Source organism: Capra hircus, chromosome 29 (genome assembly GCF_001704415.2).
Source record: "Capra hircus breed San Clemente chromosome 29, ASM170441v1, whole genome shotgun sequence".
Classification (NCBI taxonomy): Eukaryota; Metazoa; Chordata; class Mammalia; order Artiodactyla; family Bovidae; genus Capra; species Capra hircus.
The window spans coordinates 46,000,390-46,015,413 of record NC_030836.1 but is presented as its reverse complement, the minus strand read 5'-3'; the positions used below and the strand labels follow the sequence as shown (position 1 = coordinate 46,015,413).

Here is a 15,024-nt window from a genome sequence, read left to right as displayed (position 1 = left end):
CTAATCTAAACATCTAATGCAGACCCTCCGCCCCTCCTACCCGGGGTTCGAGGCAACAGGGGAAAGTGAGGCCGGAGCCCGCCGGGGAGCGCACTGACACGGCGCCCCCGACCCCTGCTCCCCTGCCCCCCGTCCGGCGCCCCCGACCCGCAGAGTACAAGAAGAAGTACCGGGAGCACGTGCTGCGGCAGCACGCCAAGGTGAAGGAGCGGGACGCCCGCTCAGTGAAGATCAGCAAGCGCTTCACCAAGCTGCTCATCGCCGAGGAGCCGGAGGCCGAGCGCGCCCGGCGCTCAGACCCACACCTTCAACCGCCTGTTCGGCCGCGACGAGGAGGGCGAGAGACGGCTGACCGTGGCGCTGCAGGGCCCGGCGGGCATCGGCAAGACCATGGCGGCCAGGAAGATCCTGTATGACTGGCGGCCGGCAAGCTGTACCACAGCCACGTGACTTCGCCTTCTTCCTGTCTTGCCGCGAGCTGCTGGAGCGACCGGGCACGTGCAGCCTGGCCGACCTGATCCTAGACCAGTGCCCCGACCGCGAGGCGCCGGTGCAGCAGATGCTGGCGCAGTCCGAGAGGCTGCTGTTCATCCTGGACGGCGTAGACGAAATGTTGGCACCGGAGCCGGCCGAGGCCGCGCCCTGCAGAAACCCCCACGAGGCCGCGAGCGGCGCGCGGGTGCTGGGGAGCCTGCTGAGCAAGGAGCTGCTGCCCGCGGCGCGTGCCTTAGTGACCAGGAGAGGCGCCGCCCCCGGGAGGCTGCAGGCCCGCCTGTGCTCACCGCAGTGCGCAGAGGTGTGCGGCTTCTCAGACAAGGACAGGAAGAAGTACTTCTACAAGTTTTTCCAGGACGAGTGGAAGGCGGAGCACGCCTACCGCTCGGTGAAGGAGAACGAGATGCTCTTCTCCTTGTGCTTCGTGCCGGCCGTGTGCTGGATCGTGTGCACCGTGCTGCGCCAGCAGCATCCAGCCGCGCTCTGCACACACCTGCTCATCACCTCTGCACACACCTGAATATAGACACACAGGTCTCTCAGTGTACACACCTGCCTACACCTGCAACCTTTGCACACCTCTGCACACACCTGCACACCTCTGCACACACCTGAATATAGACACACAGGTCTCTCAGTGTACACACCTGCCTACACCTACAACCTTTGCAGCACCTCTGCACACACCTGCACACCTCTGCACACACCTGAATATAGACACACAGGTCTCTCAGTGTACACACCTGCCTACACCTGTAACCTTTGCACACACCTGCACACCTCTGCACACACGTGCACACCTCTGCACACACCTGAATATAGACACACATGTCTCTCAGTGTATACACCTGCCTACACCTGCAACCTTTGCACACACCTGCACACCTCTGCACACACCTGCACACTTCTGCACACCTCTGCACACACCTGCACACTTCTGCACACACCTGCATACCTCTGCACACACCTGCACACTTCTGCACACCTCTGCACACACCTGCACACTTCTGCACACACCTGCATACCTCTGCACACATCTGCACACTTCTGTGCACACCTGCACAGCTCTGCAAACATTTGTATATGTATGTACATAACCTGCCTACATCTGGACACCTCTGAGCACATCTGCACGCATCTGCACACACCCATCCATCGTTTGCACACTTGTTAACACCCGCATGTCTGTGCCCGCAGGCCCGCAGTCTGCAGGCTGTGCCGAGACTGGTGAAGCTCTTCAACCACGCCAACCAGGAAGTGCAGCGCCACGCCACAGGCGCCATGCGCAACCTCGTCTATGACAACGCGGACAACAAGCTGGCCCTGGTGGAGGAGAACGGCATCTTCGAGCTGCTGCGGGCGCTGCGGGAACAGGACGACGAGCTCCGCAAAAACGTCACAGGTAGCCTGGTCCCCACCTGCTATCCCACCCCTCTACCACCCAACTCCCGCACCTCCCACCGCCTCTTCCCTCGTCCCCCATGGCCATTCCTTGGCACGTCTCTTTGGAGCCAGCCTCCACCCCAGGGCCCATGTCCCCAAGGGTCATCGTTTCTGCCCTGCTGCAGCCCCATGACCCTCTGGGTCACACCCAGGCTGTCCCCAGGAAGGCTGGCGGGTGAGGCTGGCAGTGCCCCGCAGGGAGAGGTCAGGAGCCTTCTCCCTACCACCTGAGAAAGACAGAGGGGCCGGAGGCCTCAGAGGTCCCCAGAGGTGGTCCCTGACCACAGCCGTGGCCCACCCGCCACAGGGATCCTGTGGAACCTGTCCTCCAGCGACCGCCTAAAGGACCGCTTGGCCCGGGACACGCTGGAGCAGCTCGCAGATCTGGTGCTGAGCCCCCTGTCGGGGGCAGGCGGGCCACCCCTCATCCAGCAGAATGCCTCTGAAGCCGAGATATTCTACAATGCCACCGGCTTCCTCAGGTGCGCCAGGTGGCCGTGGGGCCCTGAGGTCCAAGGGACAAGGCAGAGCCACTGGGTTGGTGGGGGCGGGGTCACTGGGGGAAGTGGACGGACCCAGCAAGGCAGAGGTGCTGACCCACGAGTGGAGTGGGTCACCAGGTGTCCCCCGCCCAGCCAGATGTCGACAGACTGCAGGCTCAGGTTTCTTTAAATCAGGGACTTGACCTGACATTTCTCACCTGCCCTCACCCCGGACAATTTGAGGAGTGGTTGGGGGTAGGTGTGCAAAAGCGTGGGAGCGACAGTGTCCATCAGGAACCAGGAGCAGGAGGTGCTGGGGGTGGGCCCAGCGCAGGGCAGGGGAGGAGCTCAGCCTTGGGTTCAGCTCACTGTGGGGTGGCTCTGCCTGGGGTCCCTGCACGGGCCTCTCACCTGTCTCCACCCGCAGGAACCTCAGCTCCGCCTCCCAGGCCACTCGCCAGAAAATGCGTGAGTGCCACGGGCTGGTGGACGCGCTGGTCACCTACATCAACCACGCCCTGGACGTGGGCAAGTGTGAGGATAAGGTGAGGGCCGGCCTGGGCCCGGGGGCCCTGGGGGCGCCAGCCTGCCCTGACCGCGGTCCCCTCCGTCCACAGAGCGTGGAGAACGCTGTGTGCGTGCTGAGGAACCTGTCCTACCGCCTGTACGACGAGATGCCACCCTCAGCCCTTCAGCGGCTGGAGGGCCGGGGCCGCCAGGACATGGGGGTACCCCCGGGCGAGGCGGTGGGCTGCTTCACTCCACAGAGCCGGCGGCTCCGAGAGGTGGGCCCAGACTGGGGCGGGCGGGCAGAAGCAGGGGTCCCAGGCAACCTCAGCTAACCCTCCGTGCTCTCCTGCCCAGCTGCCCCTCACGGCCGATGCCCTCACCTTTGCTGAGGTGTCTAAGGACCCCAAGGGCCTCGAGTGGTTGTGGAGCCCCCAGATCGTGGGGCTGTACAACCGGCTGCTGCAGCGCTGTGAGCTCAACCGGCACACGACCGAGGCAGCGGCCGGGGCGCTGCAGAACATCACCGCAGGGGACCGCAGGGTGAGGCTGTGGGGCCAGGCTGGGCAGGATGGGAAGGCGGGGGCCGCTAAGCGGCAGCGGGAGTGTGAGGTCAGCGCCCCAGACGGCAGGGGCCTTGGCTCCTGAGGACCTGGGTTCTGTGCCGGACTTGAGGGAGGCGCCAAGAGGTCTGGGCTGGCAGGGCCTGAGCCGCGGGTGGCTTGGGGCGCCAAGCACCTCGCTCACCAGCCCCCTCCTGCCGGCAGTGGGCGGGGGTGCTGAGCCGGCTGGCTCTAGAGCAGGAGCGCATACTGAACCCCCTGCTGGACCGGGTTCGGACCGCTGACCACCACCAGCTGCGCTCACTGACGGGCCTCATCCGAAACCTGTCCCGCAACGCCAGGAACAAGGATGAGATGTGTGAGTCGGCCGTCCAGCAGCCTGGGTTCCGCCTCCCCTGCGGACCGGGCACTCGCCTGGACTCTGCCCTTACTGCCACCCTGGGGCCAGCTTCTGGGAGGCCAGTCAGTGGACAGGCAGGCTCGCCAGCTCCCTGGGGGAGCAGGGGACGGCAGGTGCCACGGGGGCGGCGGGGGGAGGGGCAGTGGAGACCCACCTCCCCGACCTCCTGGCAGCCACCAAGCTGGTGAGTCACCTGATCGAGAAGCTGCCCGGCAGCGTGGGTGAGAAGTCTCCTCCAGCCGACGTGCTGATAAACATCATAGCTGTCCTCAACAACCTCGTGGTGGCCAGTCCCGTGGCTGCCCGGGACCTGCTCTACTTCGACGGGCTCCGCAAGCTGGTCTTCATCAAGAAGAAGCGGGACAGGTCAGGGCCCAAACCCTGTGCCCACCCTGCCCCCCGCCTGGCCCTGCCTCCTGGCCGTGCCTGTCACCCCGCTGACCCCTGCCCCCCACCCCCCAGCCCTGACAGTGAGAAGTCCTCCCGGGCGGCCTCCAGCCTCTTGGCCAACCTGTGGCAGTACAACAAGCTCCACCGAGACTTCCGGGCGGTATGTTCCCGTGGCCCAGGGCAGGCGGGTCTGCGAGCATGGGGTGTGGAGGGGGGACAGCAGGGAGGGACAGGGGAGCCACGTTGCACAGGAGGCCTGGATGACCCAGGCCTGCTACCAGCATCCTGGAGGTGGGGCAGCAGAGCCCTGACTCTGGGTCCCCTCTCCGCTGCAGAAGGGCTACCGGAAGGAGGACTTCCTGGGGCCGTAGGCGAAGCCTTCCAGGAGAAGGAGAATGCGATGTGACCCAGCCTCCTAGGGAAGGGCTCAGCTCAGGGCTGCTCACCAGCCGGCCTGGAGGAGAAGGTTGATGATGGCCCAGGGGCCTCTCGCTGGAGCCCTGTCCGCATGCAACGTGAAGGCCTGGGCCACGGGGGAGGGGAACGAGGGCTTGCAGCTGGGGAATTGGCTTTTGCGGGGCATAGGGTGGCAGGGCTTGAGGCTGCTCTGATGCCTGGGGTGGTGGCCAGGTCACACTGGCAGAGGTGGTGCTGGCTGTGCCCCAGCGGTGCCTTGGGACAGCCAACAGTGGGAATAAAGGTGGCCGTGGACGCAGCCCCTCGTGCTTCCTTGGCTGGTCAGGTCTAAGGGTGCAACAGTGTCCCCAAGCACAGCCGTATTTGCCCCTGAGGACACTCCCCCCGGGCCCATGCACAGATCTCTCTGGTCAGGGGACACAGGACCGGGGGAGGGAGCGTCCCAACAGCAGGAGAGCCGGCGGAGGCGGAGGCGGACGGCGGAGGCGGCCTCGAGCTGAATGAGACACCTGTGCAGAGGAATGGCCTCTTCTGGGCAGTGTGCCCGCTGCTGACTTTAGTGCCACCCTTCTGGGTTGTGCTCACATGGCACCTGCACCCCAACATCTCTCTACCCTGCCCCGCCCTGGGGGTGCCCTGACAGCTTCACTCATACTGTCTGAGGCTTGGGGTCCAGGAGCTCTGGGACTCCTCCCCATCCCACCATGTCAGGCCATTTGGTCATGACGCTCCCAGAGATAGTTTACAACAGACGTTCCCGCAAAGCTCAGCACCTGCAGTCTGTAAGGGGCCTGCCCCCCAGGGGCCGTCTGGCTCACAGTGGGACTGGAAGCAGTCACGGCCCAGGGCAGGGAGGCCTGAGGAGGGCGCTGAGAGAGGCGCCTGAGCTGGCTCAGGGTGGAGGGGCAGCGTTTGAGGGGGCGGCCAGGCGTGCCGACCAGGTGGCCACATGAGACAAGGGCAGGGTCCAGGGCCCTGGGTGCTGAAGCTCCAGTGCTCTGGCCACCTGATGCAAAGAGCCAGCCCGTTAGAAAAGACCCAGCTGGGAAAGACTGCGGGCGGAAGGGGTGACAGGATGAGCTGGTTGGGCGGCATCGCCACGATGGACATGAATCTGAGCAAGCTCCGGGAGACAGTGAAGGACAGGGGAGGCTGGCGTGCTGCAGTCCATGGGGTCGCAAACTCAGACGTGACTGACCGGCGGAACACCAACCAGGGCCCCAGAGGGTCCAGGGTGGAAGTGAGGGGCCTTCCACCCAGGACACCGCACACCTGCTTCCTGCCGCAGGGGAGAGGCTGAGACTCGGGTGGGATTCAAAACGTCTTTATTTCTGGCAGGAGGTGGACAGCTGGGGCTGGGTCCACTCTCTTATCCTGAGGTCCCAGGACTGCAAGTAGACAGGTCCTGCTGTGTGGGATTAAAAACACCCAGCCCTGCCGCCTGCACCCCAGCACCCTACTGCTCCAGGGGGCAGGGCTACACGTCGTCCTCCGACACCAGGCAGTAGAAGTCCGTGCGGGCACTGTAGTTCCGGGAGCCAAGGTCCGACACATCCACCTCGCTGCCTTGGCCCTCTCCAAGCGAGACCACACTTGCGTGTGGAAGAGCTGCTGGCTCCCCAAAGACAGGCCCTCGCACACCTGGGGAGGGGCACCGCCAGGCCTCAGGCTGGGCTGCACACTGCCTGCCTCCTGCCAGGCCACTCCCTGCTGCGTCTGCAGCATGGTGGCCTTTGCGGTTCCCAGGCAGGCCCTGGGCCCAACCACCTCTATGGAAGAGGCAGCGGGAGGCGCTGGGAGTTAAAGCCATCCATGGCTGCCGGGCACGGTCCCCAGCACCTGGGCCCCTTCAGGGGCTCCTTCACTTTATGCAGCCTCCCTCCAACTCAGGCTGACCTTCTCAGGGTCAGGGGTGGGGCTGGTGGGCCTACCCAGGTCCCCCTCAGGGTCGGGGTCCAGCTCGGGGTCCAGGGTCCGACCCTCTGGGAGCCGGCCTCGCACAATCAGCATGGGGTCCTTGTCGTCCTGCAGCCGGGTCTGGGGGTCTCCCTCCATCGATCTGTACTGCACCTTCCGTGGCAGCGCCAACCGTAGCTCTTTCCAAAAATCGGAGGAAGGCGTCTGGAGGCAAGGTGGGGCAGTTAACGGATGTGACCACGTGAATGGGGCTTGGGGGGGGGGGTGGTGCCAACACATAAAGACCCTGGCCTCCTCGGCCCCCAAAAGCCCACTCCTCTGGGCAGCTGACCACGGAAGCCTCCCCTCCGGGGTCCCATCCACAGCACCCCGTGCGCCCCGCCCCTCCGCACCACAGAGCCGGGCTTCCAGAGCAGCAGGGTCACCAGGTGGCGATGCTGCCGCAGCAGGCGCAGCGCGGGGTGCACGGGGTCGCGCCGCTGGCCCTCGAAGGTGATGAAGATGGGTCTGCGCGTGAGCTCCAGCAGCCGGCACAGGCCCTCCCTGCGAGGGCGGCACTGTCAGGGCGGGCGCGGCTGAGGCCCGCCCAGCCCAGCGCGGGACCCACCGGAAGCTGTGACTGCACCAGGCCCGGCCCAGGAAGGCATCCGACAACACCACCACAAGTCGCCGGCAGCGGCTCAGGTTCACCAGGAGATCTGCCGACGGCTCTGCAGGACCCGGGCATCAGCCGGGGCAGCACAGACTGGGCCCTGGAGGGGCGGGGCCCTGGGAGGGGCGGAGGACCCGACGGGGCGGGGCCCTGGGAGGGGCCGGAGCCCGAGGCGCGGTGGGGAGGGGCCTGGGGCCGAGGAAGACTTGAGGGGCGGAGCCTGGGAAGGCGGGATCTGTGACCCAGCGGGGGCGGGGCGTGCACCGGGGCAGGGCGGGGCCCAGCGGAAAGGGGAGATGGGCTCAAGGGGGCGGGGCCCTGGGGCGGGGCCTGGGCCGAGCCAGACCTGAGGGGCGTGGCCTTGGAAGGCGGGACCTGTGACCCAGCGGGGGCGGGGCCCAAGCGGAAAGGGATGGGGCGCCGGTACCCGCGCGCGGCAGGAGGTCGCGGTCGTCCAGAAAGAGCTTGTAGCCACGATGCCGCTCCAGCTGCGGCTTCAGGATGAAGTTCACGAACTTCCGGTCCTCAGGGCTGTCGCTGTAGGAGATGTAGGCGTCGTAGAGCTTCCCGTCTACGGACAGCGGCGGGTCAGCGCGGCCGCTTTCCCGGCCTGGACCAGCCACCTTCAGGGTCCCCTAAACCTCCCCCCTGTGCCAGGGAAGCCAGGCAAGCCCCCCAAACGAGAGAGACTCAGCAGACCCTGGCTCAAGCACCGCCCTGATTCGTCCTCAGCACAGGATTCCGGGTGGAGGCCTGGAACCAGGGTACCGTGACCCCCTTCTGCCCGCCCCGCGCCCTCCTGGGCTGCACAGGGACACCCCTCTTCCAGAGCCCTCCAGGGACGGATGCCTCCTCACCCCCACCTGCAGACTGAGCCTGGGAGGCCCCCTTCCCCCACGTCCGGGCCCCACGCACCGTTCATCTCCACCTCCCCATACTTGTCTTGGTACCAGAGCAGTACATTGAGCCGACACCTCACGTACAGCAGCGCCACCAGGAGCAGGGCCAGCAGGGCCAAGAGCGAGGCCAGCACCGCGGCCACGTGTCCCGCCAGGCCTGGGGACAGAGCCGCTGTCTGAGCCTCCTCAGCACCCTCCGGGCCTCAAGTCTCCCCAGGGCTCCCTCCTACCGCGTACCCCCGTGCACCCCCTCACCAGCTCTCCAAAGAGTGAAGGAAGACGAGCTGACGTTCTGGAGGGAGCAGGTGAAGGTCCCGAAGTCCTCAGCTCTGGTCAGGTTGATCCCCAGGACACTGGACACAAGCACCTCTGACCAGTTGGTCTTGACCCTGGGGAGACCAGGCCCCACCCCCTCACCTGGGGCCCGAGAGCATCACTGGATGCCCCAGAGCCCCAGTTGTCTGGGACTCACCCAAAGAGGCTGCAGATTTGGGCTTCCTGGCAGTCCCTAGACCGTAAGCTGAGAGAAACGGCCAGAATATGGCGGGGGTGTGGGTCTCTTTTGGGACAGTCACCCTGATCCTGGGTCCGGGTCCTGGAGGTGCTCACATCCCAGGCTTGGCCCAGCAGTCAATGAGTGGGTTCAGGCCGTAGCACTCTGCTGGCGCCCATGGCCCTGGGTGGTCTACAAGGTGAGTGTCTAGAGGGGCCGCCTGTCCCTGTAGCCGCTTAGTCTGCATCCAGAGTGGCGCTCTGCCCACGTCGTGGCTGCCCAGTCACTCCCCAGCGCATGTCCAGGTGACTATAGACCAGAGTGTAGGCCAGAGAGGCCACTGGCTGCATGGCGCCTGACCCTGGACACCTCATCTCTTACCAGGAGTGCTCATGGAGGTGATAGAGGCTTCCATTGCTCAGCAGCAGCCCGTCTTTCAGCCACTGTACTGAGGGCAGGGGGCAGTGGGGCCCCGAGACCACCAAGGCTGTGCAGTTCAGTGTGACCGTGCTGCCCAGGGCAAGCCCCAGGACCTGGTTTCCAGACGGGGACAGGAAGTCAGGGGCCTTGTCGCAGGCTCCTGCAGAAAGAGGACCCCGTGGGTTACCTGTGCCTGTGATGCCAGCCTCCCACTGTGCACAGACGGTCGGTGGGCCAGGAAAATACCACGGAGGCCAGTGGCACGTGCTGCTCGGTAACCACACCGTGTCCACCCACAAGTCCCAGGGGGACAGGGCCTGGCCCTTGGCACATCTTCTCCCAGCAGCGGCTAGTTCTTACATGTTCTGCCTGCCCCGGATGTGGCTGCCCTGTCCTCAGAGAGGATGTCAGTGTGGAGGGCAGTGGCCAGAGTCACGGCTGAGGTGACCCCACCGCCACCCCAGCCCTGCAGGACCCGCCTAGCTGCCTGTGTGCCCAGGGCAGGAGCCAGCACACATGTTCTGCGTGCACCCGTGGCCCACTCTGTGGCATCGAGGCCCTGGCCCCTCAGCTGGACAGTGGTGATTTGGGAGACTTGGGTTGGACATGCCAGCACCTTCAACCTGGCAGAAAGTTGGGGTTCCGGGACCCTCTACTTCTGGCCACAGGCAAGCATTCTCACCTCCCCGAGACCTGAACTTCCTTGTCTTTAAATTGGGGTGATGAGCCCAAGCCGGCAGTCAGAGAAGGAAGCCATCATCTTGGCAGGAGGGCTCCCAGTAGCCCACATCTACCCACCCGATCCCAGTGGCCCCCACCAGCACCCACTCCCAGTATCCCTGGGCTTTACCAACCCCCCATGAGCAGGAGAGGGGGAGGGCCCATCTCAACCGCACTGCAGCGTGGAGCCAGCCTGGGGCAGGAGGTGGAGTGGAGCCCGTGCCCACCCTCTCTGACCGTCTACCTGCCATGGTCTGGCCGGGGCCTCCTCGAGGCAGGCTGGACACTGGTGCCACCCACAGCGCCACGGGGCTCCTTGGCTGAGCAGGCTGATCCCCCAAGGGCTGAGCAAGATTCACTCTCTGTCCTTGTGGCCGGTCAGTCAGGGCGCCAGGACGGGTCAGAGGCTGCCGCCATCCCCAGGAGCAAGGTAAACAAGAACAGGATGAGTTAACGTGTAACTCTGGCCTCGGAAGCACCGCCTCTGCCCCAGCGGTCCTGCGGAAGCCGCAGAGCACCGCGCACGGCCTGGACTGAACTTCGTCTGCCCCAGGGACACCCGACGGCCCAGGGTGGGCAGCACCCCTGGCACGCTTCCTGAGCCCAGGAGCTGGCCTGGTTCCCAGGTCCTCTGGGACAAGGCTGCCACATACAGATGGGGGCTGTGTACGGCGGCACTCAGCCTGTACTGAGGCTCCAAGGGGCTGGGGGCCTCACTCCCAGCCTGGATGCAGCAAGAACAAAGCACGTGAGGCCAAGGTGTCGAGCAGAAGGGGCCGCGGGGCTCAGGCTGGTCTCGGGGGCAGCCCTCCTTCCAGGTCCTGTGCATAAAATGTCATCTTCAGACCACAGACTCTCGTCCGCATTGTCCGTCGGTTCTCCGAGGCAAACCCCCATCGACCCACAGGTGGCCTTTCTCTCCCACACAGGGTGGGACCGCCGCCCGCCAGACGGCAGCAGCTACACATACACACCTCTTGACACAAAAAGCTTAGTGAGCTGGGCTGCGGGGCAGGTCAGTGAAGCCCGGGCTCAGAGCCTTCGAGGACAGCGTCCTGGCCCCGAGCCTCGGGCACCTGCTCCCTGGCGCCAGGCAGGTTCTCACTGGGCATCCAGTCCTCTCCCACCTCCCTGTGAGTGGACGCACTGGGGCCCCGCCTCCTTCAGGCCCCTCCCCGCCCGCGGGGCCCGTGAGGCTTTGCGGGGACAAGCTCCCCCAACTCCCTCTGCACGGAGGGGACCCAACGTGGACCCAGGGTCAGCTGGAGCCCCTGCCTTGGCTGGGCTGGGACTTCCTCACAAACGGGTGAAGCACAGGCTCCCTCCCAGCAGGCAGGGGCAGAGGGTCCTGCCCTGAGCCGTCTGGAGTGGAGGGCAGCCTGGGAGGTCCCTGAAGCAGAAGAACCAGCCACGAGGGCTGTGGGGGCCTGGGCAGCTCGCACCCCCGGCCCAGAGCAGAAGGTCCAGGGCAACCCCAGTCGTGGCCCCTTGGTCTCCACACACTGACACACCTCTGACCCCTGTCACCCTTGGAGCCTCCTGGAAGTTAAGGCCAGGTGGCAGGTGCCCCCCACACACCATGCCCGGTGGCCCCGCTGCAACGCCCCCTCTCCTCTGCACAGCCTCTGTGTTGCACCCCCAGCCCCTGCACACCACTTGTGGCTGCACGCTTGGCCCCTGCGCACATGCGCACACTCCCCACACGCCTGACACTATGGCGGCCCACATACCTGGCACACAACACACACTTGCCAAGTTCCCCAGGGCATGCAGCCAAGAGCATCTGTGTGCACCGCACACCACACACACTGCTCATGCCCACCCTCGGCCTCCCATCACCCCTCTTCCTCTCACAGGCACACTTGCCCCACGCACACACGTGCACACACGAGCTGCATGCTCACACAGGCCTGATTTTGAGGACAGGCCTGAGGCCGGGAAAGGCATTTGAGCACAGGGACGCAGGCTCACGCTAAGCAGGGAAGGCATGAAGTCACCTGGCTCCAGCTCTTTCCTCCTGAGGAGGGGATGCCCGTCACTGAGGTCATTGGCATGAGCTTGAGTGCGATCGCTTTGCTCAGCTGGGCCCCTGGCCCAGCCTAAAGTAGCACCGCGGCCCCGGATGCATCGCCGGGCATGGCGAGGACCCGGCTCTTGTTTGTGTGTTTTAATCAGAAGTTTCCCGGTAGCTTCCTGGCTTTGCAGTCACATCCTCTCCTAAACCTAAACCCCACCCAGGCACCCCTCCTCCCCGGCGGGCTGGCGGGCAGTTGGTGGTTCTCCCCGCCAGCCCCGCCTGCCCCAGTCTTCCTGTAACTCTGAGTCAAGCGGCTCCTTCCTCTGGGGCCCGCCCCAGTCCACCACAGCCCGGGCCTTCCCTTCTCAGGCTAGGTCTAGAAGGCCGGGGCCCACGGTGATATGTGCGGGTCCTGGCCAGCAGACCCCCAATCAGGGCTGTCCCGCACACCATCGAGGAGCTGGGCAGCCTCGCCTGCTTCCCGGACAGCCCTGTGGACCCGGCACCTGGAGAGGGCGGGCTCCGTGTAGCTCCCCTGACCCCAGCGAGCATCTCTGACCTGCTGGGGTGGTGCGGCTCCCGTGGAGACTCTCACCAATGATGGAACCTTTAGCAAAGCTCTCCGGCCCCCGCCCTGGCCACCTCCGAGGTGTAGCCCCCAAACAGTGAGCAGTTACAAGCAACCTGGGTTATCACGTGGGCCTTAGCCCCTTTTTCTACATAAGGAAGCAGTCAGGAGGCCTCAGCGAGGCTCCCAGATCTGAGCCCAGGTCAGGGGCAGCCTGAGGTCACCACAGACTCCTCTGCACCCTCATCCTGGACTGACCTGGCACTCAGCCCAGCACTGGTGGCTGATGGCACTGCTCATGGGAATCAGGCAGGGTCCTTCGTGGCCCCTGTCCCTGCCCTCACCCCTGGGGCAGGGCCTTCCCTTGGAGCAGTCTCATCCCACATCCTTAATCTGACCCTTTCCAAGGCGCCTTGCTCAAACACCCCCACCCCCGTGGCCCTCAGGGCCTCTGGATAACGGTGCATCTTCGGCTCAGGTCCCATAGACCCTGCCCGCGCGCCTTCACCACTGGGCCGCAGCTCCTCCAGGGCGCCCCGGTGGGCCCTGAGGCTGAGTGAGCGACAGAAGCATCTGATGGACAGGTCGATGGGCGCCGGCGGTCAGCGGCCTGCCCAGAAGCGCCCAGGCGGAGGCAACGAGCTAGGCAGTCCCCGGTGTCCCCACCAGGCTTGCTGCCTCCCAGAGCTCCTGCCAGGTTGCCTGCCGCCCCTCAAGCCGGCCGGCGTCCCCGCCTCACACCCTCGGCTGGGCGCTCTGCCGCCTCCGCTCACGGCCGGCCTCTCCGCCGCGTCCCCCAGGGCCCCCTCCCCAGAGCGAGAAGAAACCCCCCGCGCCTCGGGCGCTCCAGAGAACCGCCTGCGGGGCGGGAGCCCGCCCCCTGCACCGCCCAGAGCGCTCGGCCGCGCGCCCCGCGGCTCCTAGAAAGCCCGGCCCCGCGAGGGCGCTCCGCCTTCCCCGGGCTCCACGTCCGCCCGGAGGCCCGGCCCGCAACCGCCCCCTGTGCCCACGGCCTGCCGTCTGGCCGGCTGCTTGGCACCCAGAGGGTCTGAGCGACCCCCTCGTCTGGGGCAGGCGGCCCTCTGCGCCTGGCGCGTGCTTCCTCCCCGGACGTCTCTGCCGAGGCGCCGCGGCCCCGCCAGCCGCCAGCCGGGGGGCCCCCGCCACGCCCCGCGCCCCCCACCCCGCGCTCCCCGCCTTCCGGAGGGTGGCCCGGCCTCCGCACCCGGCCCTGCGGCGGCGGCGAGCCGGGCGGGCGGGGCGCGCGCGGTTGGCGGGCGCGGGGGGCGGGCTCGCGGAGCCGCGCGGCCGGAGGTAGCTCCGCCCGGAGACAGGTGCGCGCTGGGAGGCCTGGGGCCTGGGCTCCGCTCGCCGCGGCGCTGCTTTTCCCCTTTCTGGCCGAGGGCCGCGGGCGGAGCGGGGAGAGCGGCCCCCGCCCCCGCGACCCCGAGGGGCCAGGCCTCAGGTAAGCGCCGGCGACGCGCGCAGCGGGCCCGGCTCCGAGTCGCTTCCTGCGGAACCGCACCGGTCACAGCCCAGACGCTCCGCGGGCCAAGAGGCTCCAGGCTCGGTCCTGGCTCCTGGGAGCCGAAAACCGCCGCGCACTTCCGCCGACAGGAGCAGCGATCTCCACTCACCTGCGGCCCAGACTCGAGGCTCGCGCGGTCGCGAGGGCGGAGCGGCTCACCTGGGCCAGGTGCGCGGCGGCGACAGCCCCGGCGACGGCGGCAGGTGCGGCCCCGCCCAGCGGCCGGGGCGAGGGCGGACCCTAGCGTCTCGCTTTGCGCCCGCAGGCTGGTTGGTGTTCCAGAAGGTCCTGCGCTCAGCCCTGTGGGGTCGCGGCCGCTGGGCCTGGGGGCAGGGGCCAAACCGGCCCTACCAACCCGGACTGGCTTGGTGCCCCAGGGACTCGTCAGAAATTCCGCCGCCCCCAGGGGCGCCCGCGGCAGTTCTGGCCCTCGGCCCAAGCTCTTCCTCTTCCTCCAGGAAAGCTGCCGTGACTCTGCCCCTAACAGGTGCAGGCACTCCTCACTTTTCCGTGGAGAGCGGGAGGTTACTGCATTCCAGGCCTTTCCCCATCTGGACCTGTTTCCCAGCTAACCCTGTTGTTGTTCAGTGGATAAGTCAGGTCCCACCCTTTTCTACCTCAGGGACTGCAGCAGGAGTCAGGCTCCCCTGTCCTCCACTTCTCCCAGAATTCGTTCAAATGCCTGTCCACTGAGTCGGTGACGCTATCTAACCATGTCATCACCTGCTGCCTCCCTCTGCCTTCAATCTTTCCCAGCATCAGTCTTCTTCAGTGAGTCAGCTCTTCGCATCACGTGGCCGAAGTATTGGATTTTCAGCTTCAGCAACAGTCCTTCCAACGAATATGTAGGGTTAATTTCCTTTAGGATTGACTGGTGTGACCTCCTTGCAATCCAGGAGACTCTCGAGAGTCTTCTCCAGAACCACAGTTTGAAAGCGACACTTCCTCGGCGCTCAGTATCCTGTATGGTCCAACTTACATCCATACATGACTACTGGAAAAACCACTGCTTTGACTGTTTGGACCTTTGTGGGCAAAGCAATGTATCTGCTTTTTAATGCTCTGTTCTAGGTTTACCATAGCTTTCCTTCCACGGAACAAGCATCTTTTGAT

At 65.8% G+C, this 15,024-nt stretch overlaps 2 protein-coding genes across 4 annotated transcripts; one reads left to right on the top strand and one right to left on the bottom strand.

Annotated features, from left to right (window-relative positions):
* Positions 413 to 4,996, top strand: PKP3 (plakophilin 3). The gene is made up of 10 exons (XM_018042763.1): positions 413 to 980; positions 1,619 to 1,897; positions 2,246 to 2,420; positions 2,848 to 2,965; positions 3,038 to 3,205; positions 3,285 to 3,470; positions 3,695 to 3,848; positions 4,064 to 4,256; positions 4,353 to 4,440; positions 4,616 to 4,996. Exons 1-10 carry the CDS (start codon positions 413 to 415, stop codon positions 4,649 to 4,651), a joined length of 1,965 nt encoding a protein of 654 aa, XP_017898252.1. The 3' UTR covers positions 4,652 to 4,996.
* On the bottom strand, positions 6,006 to 14,748 carry SIGIRR (single Ig and TIR domain containing). 3 transcript variants are annotated; one of them, XM_018042968.1, is made up of 10 exons: positions 14,021 to 14,748; positions 10,043 to 10,205; positions 9,040 to 9,238; positions 8,421 to 8,554; positions 8,182 to 8,322; positions 7,694 to 7,837; positions 7,222 to 7,324; positions 7,007 to 7,157; positions 6,629 to 6,818; positions 6,006 to 6,338 (listed from the first exon to the last, which is right to left on the bottom strand). In XM_018042968.1, exons 2-10 carry the CDS (start codon positions 10,047 to 10,049, stop codon positions 6,175 to 6,177), a joined length of 1,233 nt encoding a protein of 410 aa, XP_017898457.1. In that variant the 5' UTR covers positions 10,050 to 10,205; positions 14,021 to 14,748; the 3' UTR covers positions 6,006 to 6,174. The 3 variants fall into 3 exon arrangements, with proteins under 3 accessions (XP_017898457.1, XP_017898456.1, XP_017898455.1); XM_018042967.1 differs by lacking the exon at positions 14,021 to 14,748 and adding an exon at positions 11,796 to 12,030 and having other exon boundaries at positions 7,694 to 7,803; positions 8,182 to 8,341; XM_018042966.1 differs by lacking the exon at positions 14,021 to 14,748 and adding an exon at positions 11,796 to 12,028.